This window comes from Belonocnema kinseyi, chromosome 9, assembly GCF_010883055.1.
Source record: "Belonocnema kinseyi isolate 2016_QV_RU_SX_M_011 chromosome 9, B_treatae_v1, whole genome shotgun sequence".
Lineage (NCBI taxonomy): Eukaryota > Metazoa > Arthropoda > Insecta > Hymenoptera > Cynipidae > Belonocnema > Belonocnema kinseyi.
In genome coordinates, this window is record NC_046665.1 from 90,835,336 (window position 1) to 90,850,035 (window position 14,700).

At 27.0% G+C, this 14,700-nt stretch overlaps 1 protein-coding gene across 1 annotated transcript; it reads left to right on the forward strand.

Annotated features, from left to right (window-relative positions):
* The first annotated feature begins 7,749 nt into the window (after positions 1-7,749).
* Positions 7,750-8,502, forward strand: LOC117179994. The gene is made up of 2 exons (XM_033372265.1): positions 7,750-7,954; positions 8,112-8,502. The coding sequence occupies exons 1-2, from the start codon at positions 7,871-7,873 to the stop codon at positions 8,418-8,420; spliced, it is 393 nt and encodes a 130-aa protein (XP_033228156.1). The 5' UTR covers positions 7,750-7,870; the 3' UTR covers positions 8,421-8,502.
* The last annotated feature ends 6,198 nt before the right edge of the window (positions 8,503-14,700 follow it).

Consider the following 14,700-nt stretch of genomic DNA (forward strand, 5'->3'; position numbering starts at 1 on the left):
TTGTGAAATCGTTCGGAATCGTTCTGAAGTCTTTTTCAATACTTGAAATACTTTGTAATATATGTTCTTTCAATACGGCGTACACTAGGGTGGTCCAACGATGCTTCGCAAATTTTTTTTCACTCTAGAGGGCAAGACCCCCCCCCCCCCCTTTAAACTTTTCATTTTCGGAGAAAGAAAATCCGTAATTTTTGGTTTTTCGAATTTCGAATGTTAACATTTCAAAATCCCATTTAATTAACATGGGGAAATTTACAATTTTCGAAAAATTGAACTCATGTTCCAAGGTTTCATCGAAACGTGCCAAGTTTTTTAGGCATTGAAGAGGAGTGTCTACGAAATAAAATCATACTAATAAATTTTATTTCCAACGCATACCAACCCTCCCCAAAGCGCCCCAAATATGACTCAAAAATAATAAAACTACATTTTTACGTATTATTATTACCTTTTAGCAATTTCCTTCGTCTTTTTTATACAAATATTTACTGATGGACAATTTGAATATGTACGATCACCTTTAAAACAATTTTTAATTGTTTGAAATAATGTAAATTATTGAAACAATTATTCATTCCCCAAAAATGTTTTTCAAAAATCAGATTCTCTGATTGAAATGTAATTTATCGTCATTTTTTGGAGTATTAAATTTTTCTAAAAACATAGAATTATTTAAATAATTATTTATTGTCTATTTTCAAAATTTCTAATAATTCTTGTAATTTTTAATGTAATGTTTAATCAATTTCTATTTGTTTGAAAAATCTAAATTTGCTCAAGCACTTTTTTTCAATGGCTAGAAAAAGAAAATTAAATAGAACACATGAAATTATTTTTCTGACGGTATAGTGTATAGAAGGAATACGCTTACCACTTTTAAATTGTTTAATAAATATAATTTGTTTCAAGAATAACTTTAACAAAAACAATTTAAAAATTTAAATTAATTCTATGCCTTCTATTTTATTTTATTGTTTTAGTTATCGAAAAATAAATCCGCGAGCAAATAAAAACTCTTTCAACAAATATAAGTTGGTTGAACAGTAAAAGAAATGTATAAAAATAATGTAATTATTCAACAAAAAGTAGCGTAGGATACCAATTTAAAAAAAGTCGACATCTCTGGCTCCATTTTTAGAAATTTTCAAAATAAACAATAATTAATTGTTTAGATAATTACACAATGTTTTTAAAAAAATTCACTGCTTCAAACAATGACAAACAATTGCATTTCAATCAGAAAATACGATTATTTTTTATATTCCTGGGGAATTAATAACTGTTTAAATAATTTATACTTTTTTAAAAAATTAAAAATGGTTTAAAAAGTCAGGGTATATATTTAAATTGTTTATTAGTAAGTGTTTATATAAAAAGGACAATAGAAATTGCTAAGATGTATCAACTATACGTAAGAACGTAGTTGTCGTGAAGATGTCGTAACGATATCGTAAAGACGTCGCCAAATTTCGTGCCCACTGAACTTACGATATCGCAAAGATATCGAAATGACATGGACATAGGATGTCATAAAGATGTCGTTCAGTTGTCGTAACGATGTCGTAAAGACGTCGCCAAATTTTGTGCCCACTGTGATTTTTTTAGACACTCCTCTTGTATCCCAAAAAACTTGATATGTTTCGATGAAAGCCTGGAACATGAGTTTAATTTTTCTTGCCATCGATAATGAAAAAAAAAATTGTAACTCATTTTCGAACTACACTAATGTACACCATCTTGAAAGAACTTATATTACAAAGTATTTCATGTCTTGACAAAGATTTCAGAGTGATTCCAAACAATTTCACAAAGATTTTAAATATGTTAGAATACCTTTACAAATATTTCAAATATATACAAATAGTTATAAATATTTAACTTATTAAATATTTCAAAAAGATGACGAAAATGTTACAATAATTTAAAACATTCAACAAAGAATGAAAATATTATAATGATTTTGCTAAGATTAAAAATATTGGAAAAGATTGAAGAAATATTTCATGTATCGAAAATTATTTCAAAAGCTTTGAAGTATTTTGCAATGATTTGATATAATGCAAAATATTTTAAAGACTTCAAAAGAATAAGAAAACCTTATCGTGATTTCAGAAGGATTGGAAATATTTTGAAATGATTTGAAAAATATTTATGTTACTTTCAAACTATTTTGAGGGATTTCAAACTATTTCAGATATTTCAAACCTTGCAAAATATTTGAGAAAGATTTTAAGAAATTTGAAAAAGAATTTAAATATTTGAGATTCAAAAAGTTTTAGAAAGATGAAAGAAATTTCAAAAAGAGTGAAAATATTAATCATTTAGGCTCATTAAAATTATAATAAAAAAATAGTTAATAAAAGAGAGTTGTATGCGCGAAACATTGAATCTAACTTCAAAACTATTTCGAGACCAGAATGATTGATTCATTGATAATACTTTAATTTTTAACGCTTCAAGTTTTAATTCTACGATTTTCTAGGATTTTGAAATGAGTCGCGTTAATAAAAAAAATTATCTTCGAATTCATCGGAAAATTTTAGATGATTTTTTATTTTGAAAAATCAATTTCAAAAGAATATTTAGAAACATTCAAAAAGATCACGCTAGATTTCTAAAATCTTTATAACAGATTCTGATAGTTGTTAAGGCAACTTTTCTTATTTTTCAGAATTTTAAGAAAATTTTTAGAGAAATTCGAATAATTTAAAAAGAAATTAGAAGGTTTAAAAGTTTGGAAAATAATTTTTAAATTAATTTTAAATTTGAAAATATTTTAAATTATTTTATAAAATTTAGAAGAAGGATGCGGAAGCTTCTCAAGCAAAATGTTGCAATTTACAAGATTACAAAATTTAATGAAAAATTTGCAAAAAAAAAAGTTAAAAAGCTTCCTGATAATAAAAAATTCTTAAAATTTATACTGTAATTTAACCGGTTATGTATTTTGAAACATGAATTTTAAAATAATATTTTTAAACATTTTTAACATTTGAACAGATTTTCAAAAATTGTGTACACATAATCTGCAAAATTTGAAGGGAAGTAATTTGATTTTGCCGAAAATTTATAAAATTCACTGTAGAATTCGAAGAATTCAACAAGATATTCAGAAGATGTGAGAGTTTTAAAAGTGGTTAAAAAATGATTTTAAGTTCGAAAAGGTTCTTAAAAAATTTTAACAAAATGTAAAATTTCGACGATTTCATAAAATTTCTTTTTTAAAATGTTTGAAAAGTTTCAAGAAAATAACAAATTTTCTTGAGATTCCGGGAAAAAAGAAAATTTCAGAAAGTTTAAAAAAATTTCAAAATATTATTTCAATATGTTTCTTCTAATTTTAAAAATATCTGGAAAATTTAGAAGGAGTTTTTTCAATTTGAAAGATTTTTTTAAATTTGTGGAACAGTTCGAGTCAGTTTAAGTTTTATTTATTTAAAATCCTTAAAATACAAAAATTATACTTCGACGTATCTGAAAGCTTCATGCAATATATCAAATTTTCGCAAGAATCTTAGAAAAATGATATATTTATTCAACTTTAAAAACAAATGAATAAATAAATTTAAAAAGGAAACGTTCATTTGCAAATATTATTTTAAATTATTTAGCCCGAAAAACTAATAATTTAGGTAAATTTCTTTCTTTTATGACTAAAAATTTTTTTTTCGTTAAAATTTAAACTATTTGGTTGCAAAAGTTCGTCTTTTTGGTTAAAAAAAAATCAATTTGTGTTAAGCATTCCACAATTTGTTAGAAATTTGTGTTTCCTGGTTAAAAATGCAACCAATTAAAAATAAATCTTTTTCGGTCGAGAATTCAGCTACTTTGTTAAAATCTAAAAAGATTTCATAACATTTTCAATGATGTCCTAAAATTTTTAGAAATAAAATTAATTTTTAATTTATTTACAACAGAAAAATATTATTAAAAATCTAGAAAAAGTGTATATTTTTGAATATTTGGAAATAAAATTTTTTAAGCTTCTGAAAGAAGGGTTTCACGGTTATATAAAAATGTCTTAAAATTCCTGGTAAAATTTAAACTGATACATTTTTTTTTAAGTTTAAGAGAAAATTGACATCAGTTTCGAAACATCTTAAATTGTTTCCTAAAATTAAACAAAATAATGTGTAAGATTTAAAAGCCAAATTTTTCAGTAAGCGCGATTAGAAAGTATTATAAAAAAATTCGATTAATATTAAGAGATTTTTAGAAAAAACGTAAGTTTTTGAATATTTAGAAATACTTAAAAAACTTTTAAAAGAATCCCAATATTACCAAAACAGAATCTGGAAGATTTAAAGGTTTTATTTTTCTTATTTTTTAGAATTTGGAGAAATTTTTTGTAAAAATTAAAATAATTCTAATGAAGATTAGAAAGTTTAAAAACGAAATTTGAAAAGATTTACAAAAATTAAAAACAGAACTTTATTTTTTTTTTAATTTCAATTAAAAATTCGAAGCAGTTTAAGAAGTTTGAAATAGTTCTAGGAATATATCGAAAAAATCTAAGTCCTAAATATCTTTTCAATTGAGTCAAATTTTTCCTAAAATTCATCAAAACCCTTTTAAATAAAAAATATACTTTTTCAACGTATATGTCTAAAATGTTTAAACATATTTCTTTATTTTTTCAAAAATCTTAAAAGAATGATATTTCAATAACCTTAAAAACAAATTAACATATAAACCTTAAAAACCAATGTTAATTCGAAATTTAATTTTTTAATCAAAGCCATTTATCTCCTTAAATTATAATTTGGGTGAAAAACTGTTTTTTGTTAAATGTTGAACTATTCGATTGCAAATTTGTTTTTGGTTCGAAAATTAATAAGTTTGTATTGGAAACTCCATTATTTTGTTGAAAATTCGTCTTTTTTGTTTAAAAATGTAACTGATTGAAAGTTAATCTTTTTTGCTCGAGGATGCAACTACTTGGATACAAAATATTTTGTTTTTTTATTTAAGATTCATCTTTTCGATAAAAAATTCGTCGCTTTTCAAAAAATTCAATCTTTTTTTGAATTAAAATGCATTTGGGGATAGCAATTTTTTTTTAAGATTCAGCTGTGTTGTTACAAACTTTTCTTTTTTGGCATAAATTCAAATGTTCTTTATTTCAAATAAATTTTTTTCCGGTTTAAATATAATTTCTGGTATCTAAATATTATATTCACTGATTTAATAAGAATAATCAAAATTTGAAAATAATTTTATACACTCGAATAAGCAATTCTGTCAATCTTTTGTCATAATATAAAAGTTGTGCCCATGCGCCTTAGATTTGTAAATTTGTATAAATTTAAATTTTTTAAAACTGTGAAAATGCTATTTTTAAAATAAATTTTAGAAGTTCTTTAAATTACCTTTAAAGGCTTTTGGTAAAAATTTGTAAAATTTTTCATGAATTAAAATAAAACAATACCCTTTACCTGTTGATCGCTAAAGTTTACCTAACTTTTCCGTTACACAATAATAATATATTTTTTATTTAAGTTTTTTATTTAAGTTTTCGATTTCAAAATTTGTTAGTGAGGATCTGCGAAATTCAACAATTCTTTTGAGATTTCTAAAAAATAGGCACACGCGCGTGTTGAGCGTTTCTGCTACTTGTCCAAAATTACAAATCTGCAAATTCAGGCTCACGACAAATGCAAGGTTATCTAAATACAATGATAAATCAATACTGATAATTAATGAAACTGAAGTCTCTAGCATTTTAAGAAAAATATATTTTCATCAACTCAATTAAATATTAATAACTTTATTTATAATATTTTTTAATAATCTAGAAAGTTTATGCAATATAATCTATTAAAAATAAAATATTGTGAAATATATTTAATTGTTATAGATTTTTAAAACTTAGAACGTTTTAGCTTAAAATTTTTTGGTGATAATATTCAGAGGCTAAAGGGATTCTTTTTAGTTATAATTAATTTAAAAAATAATTTAGAAGATTATCAGGCATTTTGTTTTAATGTTGCAGAATTTTTTTATAGTTTCAGGAAAAACTTGATTAATTTAAAAATACATTAAGAGGTGTTTAAACATTTTAAAAATTTGTTCAAAATTTTAAAAATCTCAGATAGTTTAAAATAGAATATGAACATTTAAGAATTGTAGAAGTTTAAAAGAGGTAAAAAATATTTTGAAACTTTGAAGAATTTACAAACTATTGTTATATTTGTTACAAAGATTCAAAAAGTCCTAAATATCTTTTAAACTCAAATATGTTCTAAAACTTGATAAATCCTGTAAAATAACAAAAAGTTTTGTGTACAAATTTTCTAGATATTTTTTCGAAATATCTGAAATTTTCAGAATATGTTTAAATTTTTAAGCGAAAATTATGTATATATTTTTTTAAGTAAATAACCTTGAAATAAAATAAAAAAAATAAATAGTGATCATACACTTTAATATTGCATTTAAAATAAGGTTTACCTTTAAATAATAATTTGCATGAAATTTTCTATATTTCTTGACTGAAAAATCTATTTTAGTTGAAAATTCATCTTTCTGTAATGCAAGTTCATTTGTTTTGGTGGAAACTTCATCGATATTTTAGTTAAACTGTAAATGTTTAAATTGAAATTTAAATATTTTTTGAATGAGTGTTCAACTTTCAGGATTTGTCTTTTTGGAAGAATCTTAATCGTTTTGATTAGAAATTAAAAATATTTTTAATTTTATTTGTCTACTATCAAAACATGTATAAAATATTATTTATTTTCTTGCAAAATTTTGCAAATCCTTATTATCTTTTAAACTTACTCGAATTTTTTCTACAATTCGGTAAATTCCTGATAAATGATAACAGTTTCTCACAAATTTTCTTAATTCTCGTTGGATATATCCGAAATCTTTAAAAGTCTTCGTGAATTTTCTCAAGAATCCTAAAGAAATTATATTTATTATCATTTAAAAACAAATAAACTTTAAAAATAGATAGTTATTCGAAATGTTTATTTCGTTAAAAAAGTGGTTTCTTTTCGTTAAATTATAATTCGACTATAATTTTTTCTGTCTGGAATGAAAAATCTTGTATTTTTTCGAAAATTCAAATATTTCCTTAAAAACTTCATATCTTCAATCATGAATGTCAATAATTTGTTTAAAATACATGTATTTTATTGAAAATTTATCCTTTTAATATGAAATAAAGAATCTTGGTTGAATTTCTATTGTTTGAATTCATGAATGAAAATATTTTTTTATTAAAATCTCAACGGTTATGCTTTTCTTGGAGAATAATTTCTTTAAATAGAAAATTCAACCATTTGCTTAAAAATACACTTTTTCTTTAAAATGTTGATTTGACATATGCAAAACCTTGAAATATTTTTTTAATTCTCTTTTGTGAATAGTAAGAAAATTTTTTTTTTGTAAACTTAAAAACAAATAATGAAAGAAATCTAAACTGATGGATTTCAAGTGATTAAAAAAATATTCTAAAATTAGACCAAGTTAAAATCAACCAGTAACAAAGATTATTTGCTAAATTAAAACCTAATTATTTTTTCGAAAATTAACTGTTGCGTAGTTAATGAACTTTATAAATGGAAACTTTGACATATTCATTCTACCCAATTGCATATTGTTGTTATTTATGTATTGTTATGATACGTGTCAAACTTTTAATTTGATCAATAATCAATCCGCGACATGGTAATTGGTGAACGTTCCGTTAATCAATTTATTGAGTTTTCACGTTGGATAAAAATTAAATTAGAACAACGATACACTCGTTATATCAGTATGGGATATTAGTCCAGATAAACTGCTTGACACCAATTGAGTCTACCATTGTTTCCTGGTGATTTGTAATTAAATTCATAGTTGCTAATAAAAAAAAGTGATAAAAATGGAATTATCATTACTGATGCTAACTTTGGCATTTTCATCAGCCCTGGGACTTAATTTGGATAAGAAGGCTCTCGATGAACTGGTATTTATATTTGGCACTAAGAAATTAATAATTACTTCATTTAAATTATTAATAAAAATTAATACAATACTGATAAATATTTTCTAAACAAGCTCTGATATATTGCGAATAACAAACAAGATAAAAAGAAAAATGATTGTTTAAATATAATTTACAGTCTGCGGAGGATCAGACTCTGGTTCACAATGAAGTAAATAATTTTTTGGATGCAACAGGAAAACAAATTGCCGGTGCTTTGAAATTAAAAAATGTTGGTGGGGAGAGTACAGTAGATCGAAATATACACAAAATTAAAACGAGACCAGTTGTGGCAGCAGTTCCTCATTGCCAAACTCAACAATGGCCAATAAAAAATCCTGCTTATTGCGCCTTAATCAACTGGATGAAGTGGGCGATTCAAACAATAAAACTTGTGTACGAAAAAGGCTTGGATATTCTCAGAATTCACACTTTTTTAAATTTATAATTGCGGCTGGATGAAAAAATTATTTTTAAGAAGAAAAATGGTTTATTTGATTAATTTGAATAATAATATATTTTATTTCTTCTCTTTTCTGGTGATAATTCATAGAAAATGTTTTAATTGATGTTGTACTTTAAATTAAGAAAAATTTGGAATAAGGATTTTTAATTATTGTGCTGCCTCCTGTAATAAATTTAAATTTAATATTGTCCTTAGCAGGGTAAATTTTTTTTATTCATAAATCCGCAGGACGTTATCGTTCTTCTGACGAAAAAAGTCCACTTAATTGCCCGAAGGGAAAGTAATACTGACGACAAAGTAAAAACGCTCCTTGTTCTTAATGAAATATAAAATTAACTCAAGCTATGTTTCTGGCTTAATTATGCTTTGCACGCTTGGGGAGTTAACGATGCACGAAAAATGTTCAATTGATGGCTTTTACGAGCCTTCATATTTTACTAATTAATTTTGATCATCATATAAACATTTTCATTTACTAGAAAAAAGCCCGTTGCGTGAGCGTTTTTTTTTGTTTCTCACGATTTTCAAATTGAAAATTAAAATCATTTTTCAAAAATTATTGTATTTTATTCTACCTAACTATTGTATACAATTTTTACAGGCTAGAATAGTACAGTCTTACGTATTCCAGGTCGCTGAATCCGAATCCAAAGTTAGCTCTAGTTTTATTCCTAACATAAAGAAACATTTTTTGAACTTTTTTGCAGTTAGGAAGGAAACTGGAGTTAAGTTCAAAGTTCAAACATAAAATATAGAATCAGCGACGTAAAATGCACAATAATTAATTATTTGGTACACCGGAACTCCTACTTATCTTGTGATGCCATAAAATGTACGAAGAAAGTGTTTTTAAAGTTAAGAAATTCTTATCTCAGGAAGAAAATAAGAGCTTACTTCAGAATTACGACTTACGATGTGGATTCAGCGATAGAAAATATGTCAGAATTGACTAGTCTTCTCCGTCCAAACTCCTAATTTTTTTATAGCTTTGAAATTTACGGAGAAAAAGTGTTTCTTAAGGTCTGAAAGACGACAAGAGTTAACTTTAGTTTTATGACTTTGGATTCGGATCCAGTGACTCAAAATATGCGGGAATTGACTAATCTAGTCCATCGAAATTCCTACTTTTTTGTAAGGCTGTGAAAAATAAGAAAAAAAGTTTCTTCAAGCTATGAAGAAAACAACAGATAACTGCGGAATTCAGACTTCCGATTCAGCGACCCGAAATACGTAAAAATTGAATAGTGGGGTCTGTAGGAACTTCTTTTTTGTGAGGCTTGTGAAATGGGCAACTTCAGGTTACGAAATTTTGAGGTTGGAAAGAAAATGAGAGATAACTTTAGAATACCGACTTCGGAGACCGATTCAGCGACTCAACATACGTAATAATTAACTAGACTAGTCCGAAAAAATTCTTGTTATTTTCGCTGGTCTGTGTAATTTACAAAAAAAGTGTTTTTTAAGGTTAGGAACAAAAACTGTTTACTTCAGAATTCTAACTTCGGAATCGGATCCGGGGACTCAGAATACGAAACAATTAATACGCAAAAATTGGTCAGTCTGGTCTGTCGGAATTCCTACTTATTTTGCAGGTCTGTGAAATTTACGAAAGGAATAGTTTTTTGTAGCTGGAACTCCTACTTTTCTTTCGTGGTGCTTTAAGATATAAAAAGTAGAGTTTTTTGAGGTTAAGATAAAAACAAGAGCTCATTACGGCATTCCGCTTTCGAATTCGATCTAAGTTACCCGAAATGCGATAGAATTGACTAATCGGTTCCGTCAAAACTCCTGCATTATCGTGGGGCTGTAAAATACTTAAAAAGGTATTTTTCTGAGGTTAGGGAAAAAAATTTAACTTTAGCATTCTGACTTTGGATTCAAATCTAACGACTCAAAAGACGTGAGAATGGGCTAGTCTGTTGCGTCGAAACGCCTTCTTTACTGTGGAGCTGTGAAATGTACGAAAAACGAGTTTTTTCAGGCTAGAAATAAAAAAGGGGCTGAATTCAGCATTTTTCCTTAGTATTCGAATTCAGCGTCCAAAAATCTCGTTTTATTTGCAGACGAGTTTAAAGTGAAGTTGAAAAATTCGGATAAAACTTCGATTTTTTTGTTCTAAGAGCAATTTTTAAAACAATATAAAATTGTTCAAAAATGTATATAAATAATATATATGAAAATCTTATTATTAGTAGAAAGTTGCATATTATTTGTGAGCAACTATTCATTTATATTAAAATGAAAGAATAAAAAATCAGAATCATAATATTATTATGAATAATACTAAATTCTTTGAACAATTATTTCTGTTATATTTGATTAATTATTGCCTTGCTCTGTTTGGAAAAATTTTAAACGATTTGAGCAATTCAGATAAGACAAAAACTTTCTCAGTGCTCAGGAAAAAATGGCTAAAACTGTAATAAATTGTTTGAAAACTTACATAATCATGTAATTATTAGTAGGTAGGAGTATTTTATTTACCAGGAAAAATTTGTAATAAAACAAAACAGTAAAATATATCGCCCCAATAATTTGAAAAATTCAATTTCTAACCTACGAGTTTTTTAGGTACGAAAATTAATTTTTTTTCACATGGAATCTGTATTTTCATCGAAGGTGGTAACAACCGATCAGGGTACATATCTTTGAACAACTTAGTCGTAAGAGAACCCGTTCGGCAATCGGTAGACTTGTGGTTCGATTCCCAGCGGATTTACGGAGGTGGTCTTTTTTTTTAAAAATTTAAATAATTTTTTTTTCTAATTCATAGCTCCATCTATTCTGAAAGACGTTAATGAATTGATATTTTTGAGAAGACAAATTAGATCGATATTGTTGATTTATATTTTACGTACAGTAAAAGATATCTCCAGTGATCGGTTGTTAGCATCTCCGACGATAATACAGATTCCATATGAAATTGACTTTTATTGAAAACATAACCCTTTGCAAAAGAGAGCGTGTTTCTGAAAAAAGATTATTTTTTCGATCTCATCAGTAGCTTCGTGGTCCGACCAGCAATAACGAGACCTGTGGTTCAATTTCCAGTAAAGGGAAGATCTTTTTTCAGAAACAATTTAATTTAAAAAATGTTCTTTTTTTCTGATGGGGAATACGTCTTGAACTTGATAGGGCTTGCGAAACCTTAAAATTTAATATTTTTTAAATGTTTTTTTTGCGAATTCGTAAAAATTTAATGACAATATGCCCGGCAATTTGAAAATAATGCACTTTTTGACTATACTGTTGGTTAATCACTTAAAAAGAACATTTTGCGAAGTGCTCTCCCAAATCGATAACTGCCCAATGCCCACGGTGTCGCTGAGAAATGTCAAAGTTCAATAAAAATGCCAAGAAAATCGGTTTTAAAAATGGCACTAAAAAGTGACCTTTTAATTATTTAAACATTTTTTCCGCATTCAGCTTATTTCGCCGTTTCATATTGAACTGGCTTTTCGTCATTAAGATCAGTTTTTTAATTTATTATAGCCATCCTGGAAAACGTACCAGAAATGTTCTCTGCATACAAAAAATAAAACTAAAAAAGAGTTTTCATTTAACGAAATTTTTGTATCTGTCTTGAATGGCTTTTGACTAATTTAAATTTAATAGTAAAAAATCTTACACTCCGAATACAGATTCAAAGAATTCAAGGAATTCGCAGAATTAGCAGAATTCAAGGAATTCAAAGAATTCTAGGAAATTAGGCAATTCGTAGAATTCAAAAAAAATCATAGAAATCAAGAAATTTGCGGAATTCATCCAGTTAAATGAATTCACACAATTCAAGAAAATCGGAGAATCCACGCATTTCATGGAGTTTACGGAATTCATGGAATTTAAGGAATTTGCATGATTGAGGAAATTCACGGAATTTACGGAAATGATGGAATTCACAGAATTTATTAAATTCACGGAATTCATAGAATGTATTAAATTTACAGAATTCATGGAATACATGAAATTCATGGAATTTACGGAATTGAACTACTTCGTGAAATTCAAGAAATCGTGCAATTTATGGAATTCGCGGAATTCAGTAACTTCCAAGAATTCCATATATTCCGTGAAATCCTTGATTTTCGTGAATTCCGTGATTCCCTTCAATTTCATGACTTTCGCGAATTCCATGAATGCCATGAATCCCATGAATTCCGTAAATTCCTTGAACTTCGTCAGTTACATTAATTCCCTCAATTTCCTAGTAACAGTCGATTCTGCGAATTCTTTGAATTCCGTCCATTCCATGAATTCCATAAATTTCGTGAATTTCACGATTTCCATCAATTAAGCGTATTTCGTGAATTGGATGAATTCCTTAAATTTCGTGAATTCTATCAATTCAATAAACTTCGTGAATTCCGAAAATCTAGTGAATTCCGTAATTTCAGTGAATTCTTAGATTTTCCTGATTGCAGTGAATGCCATCAATTCCTTGAATTTCATGGATTACTGGAATTCTTTGAATTTCATTAATTAAGTGGATTTCATGAATTCTATACATTTTGGAAATGATTTTAACTCCATAAATTCCGTGATTTTCATTAATTCCTTGAAATCCAGTAATTCCTTGAATTCCTTGAATTTCATACATTCCGTGAATCTCATAAACTTCCTGAGTTCTTTGAATTCTATGAATTCTACTAATTCCATGGTTTCTCTGAAGTTCATGAATTACGTGAATTCCATAGATTTCATCAATTCATTTATTTCCATGAACTCCGTGAATGTCATAAATTCCGTGAATTGCATAAATTCCGGGAAGTCGGTAAATTACTTGAATTACATTAATTCCGTCATTTCCTTGTGCACAATTTTCGTCTTATAAACGCTCTAATACATGTATTGGAATTCCGTCGTTTCAATAGCATGTTTGCAATTTTACATTTGCTTGTATCGTGGAAATTTAGTAAAAGTGCTGTAGAATTCTAAACATTTTTAAAAGTATGTATCACTTTTTAATCTCTAAATAACAATAGATTCATAATTAATTCAATTAGCATGAAGAATTGTTTTGCACAATTTTAAATAAATTATCCTCAAATGAAAGTAATGTGATAGCGACACTCGAGGTTCACCGTAATAATGTGTGGAAAGTCAGAATTACCATCTCTCAGATCGGTCGATGCTAACTAATTGTTATTATAAACTTACAGTATAGGTTTAATCATAATAGCTTCAGGCTAATTGGATAGATGATTAAGGGTAAAGGTAATTACTAGTGTATACAGTATACAGTGCTCATATCCGTCCCGTACATCCATGCTGCTCGTTGCTTATACTAGTCGATATGGCTTTAGGCTAAAACGCGTTTATGAGGTGCGCCATCCGCCAAAGGCTGTCCACCTAAAATTTCCTTCGTCATCCCATGAATAGAATTCGAAAGGCGGTAATTTTCATCAGCAACGCCAATAACTTACTGGTATATTACCAGTAAATTTTCAATCGATTTTATTTTCGAGAATTTACGAGGATTATGCTTTTTCACCGAAATAAATGTAAAATTTTGAGCTAAAAGCTTTTGAACGCACCTATGTTGAGTTTTAACGACTCAAGAAATATTTTTCAATTATTAACCAGGTATTAGCTGACTTCTTAACTTTTTTTCATTCGAAAGACAAGTGAGATTATAAAAATTTCGTACAATTGCGATTGGATTTATGTGAGCTTATTCTAACATATAATTATGCGTAACTATACTGTTGAAAATGTTTGAAAATCTACAACACTTATACAATACAAGAGTAAAATAAAATAACAAAGATGGAATTCACGGAATTCATTAAATTAACATAATTCATGAAATTCACGTAAGTAACGGAATTTGCGGAACTAGTCGAATGACAGGAATTAATTTAATTCAAGGAAATTATCGAGTTCAAGGAATTAATCGAATTCAAGCAATTTATCGAATTCAAAAAATTCAATGAATTTATCAAATTCAAGGAATTCGTAGGATATAAGGAATGCATCCAACTCGTGGAATTCACGAAATTCGCGAAAGGTATGAAATTCACAGAATTTATGAAATTCAAGGAATTCACCGAATTCAAGGAATTGACGAAATTCAAGGTATTTATGAAATGCATGCAATTAAAGAAATTTATGGAATTCAAGGAATAAACGAAATTGCTGTATCATGGAATTTACTAAATTCCAGCAATTCGCAGAATTCACCTGACACCTGGAATTTGCAAAATTCACAAATGTCACATAATTCTTAGAATTTGAGGAATTCATGGAATTTATTAAATTCGCG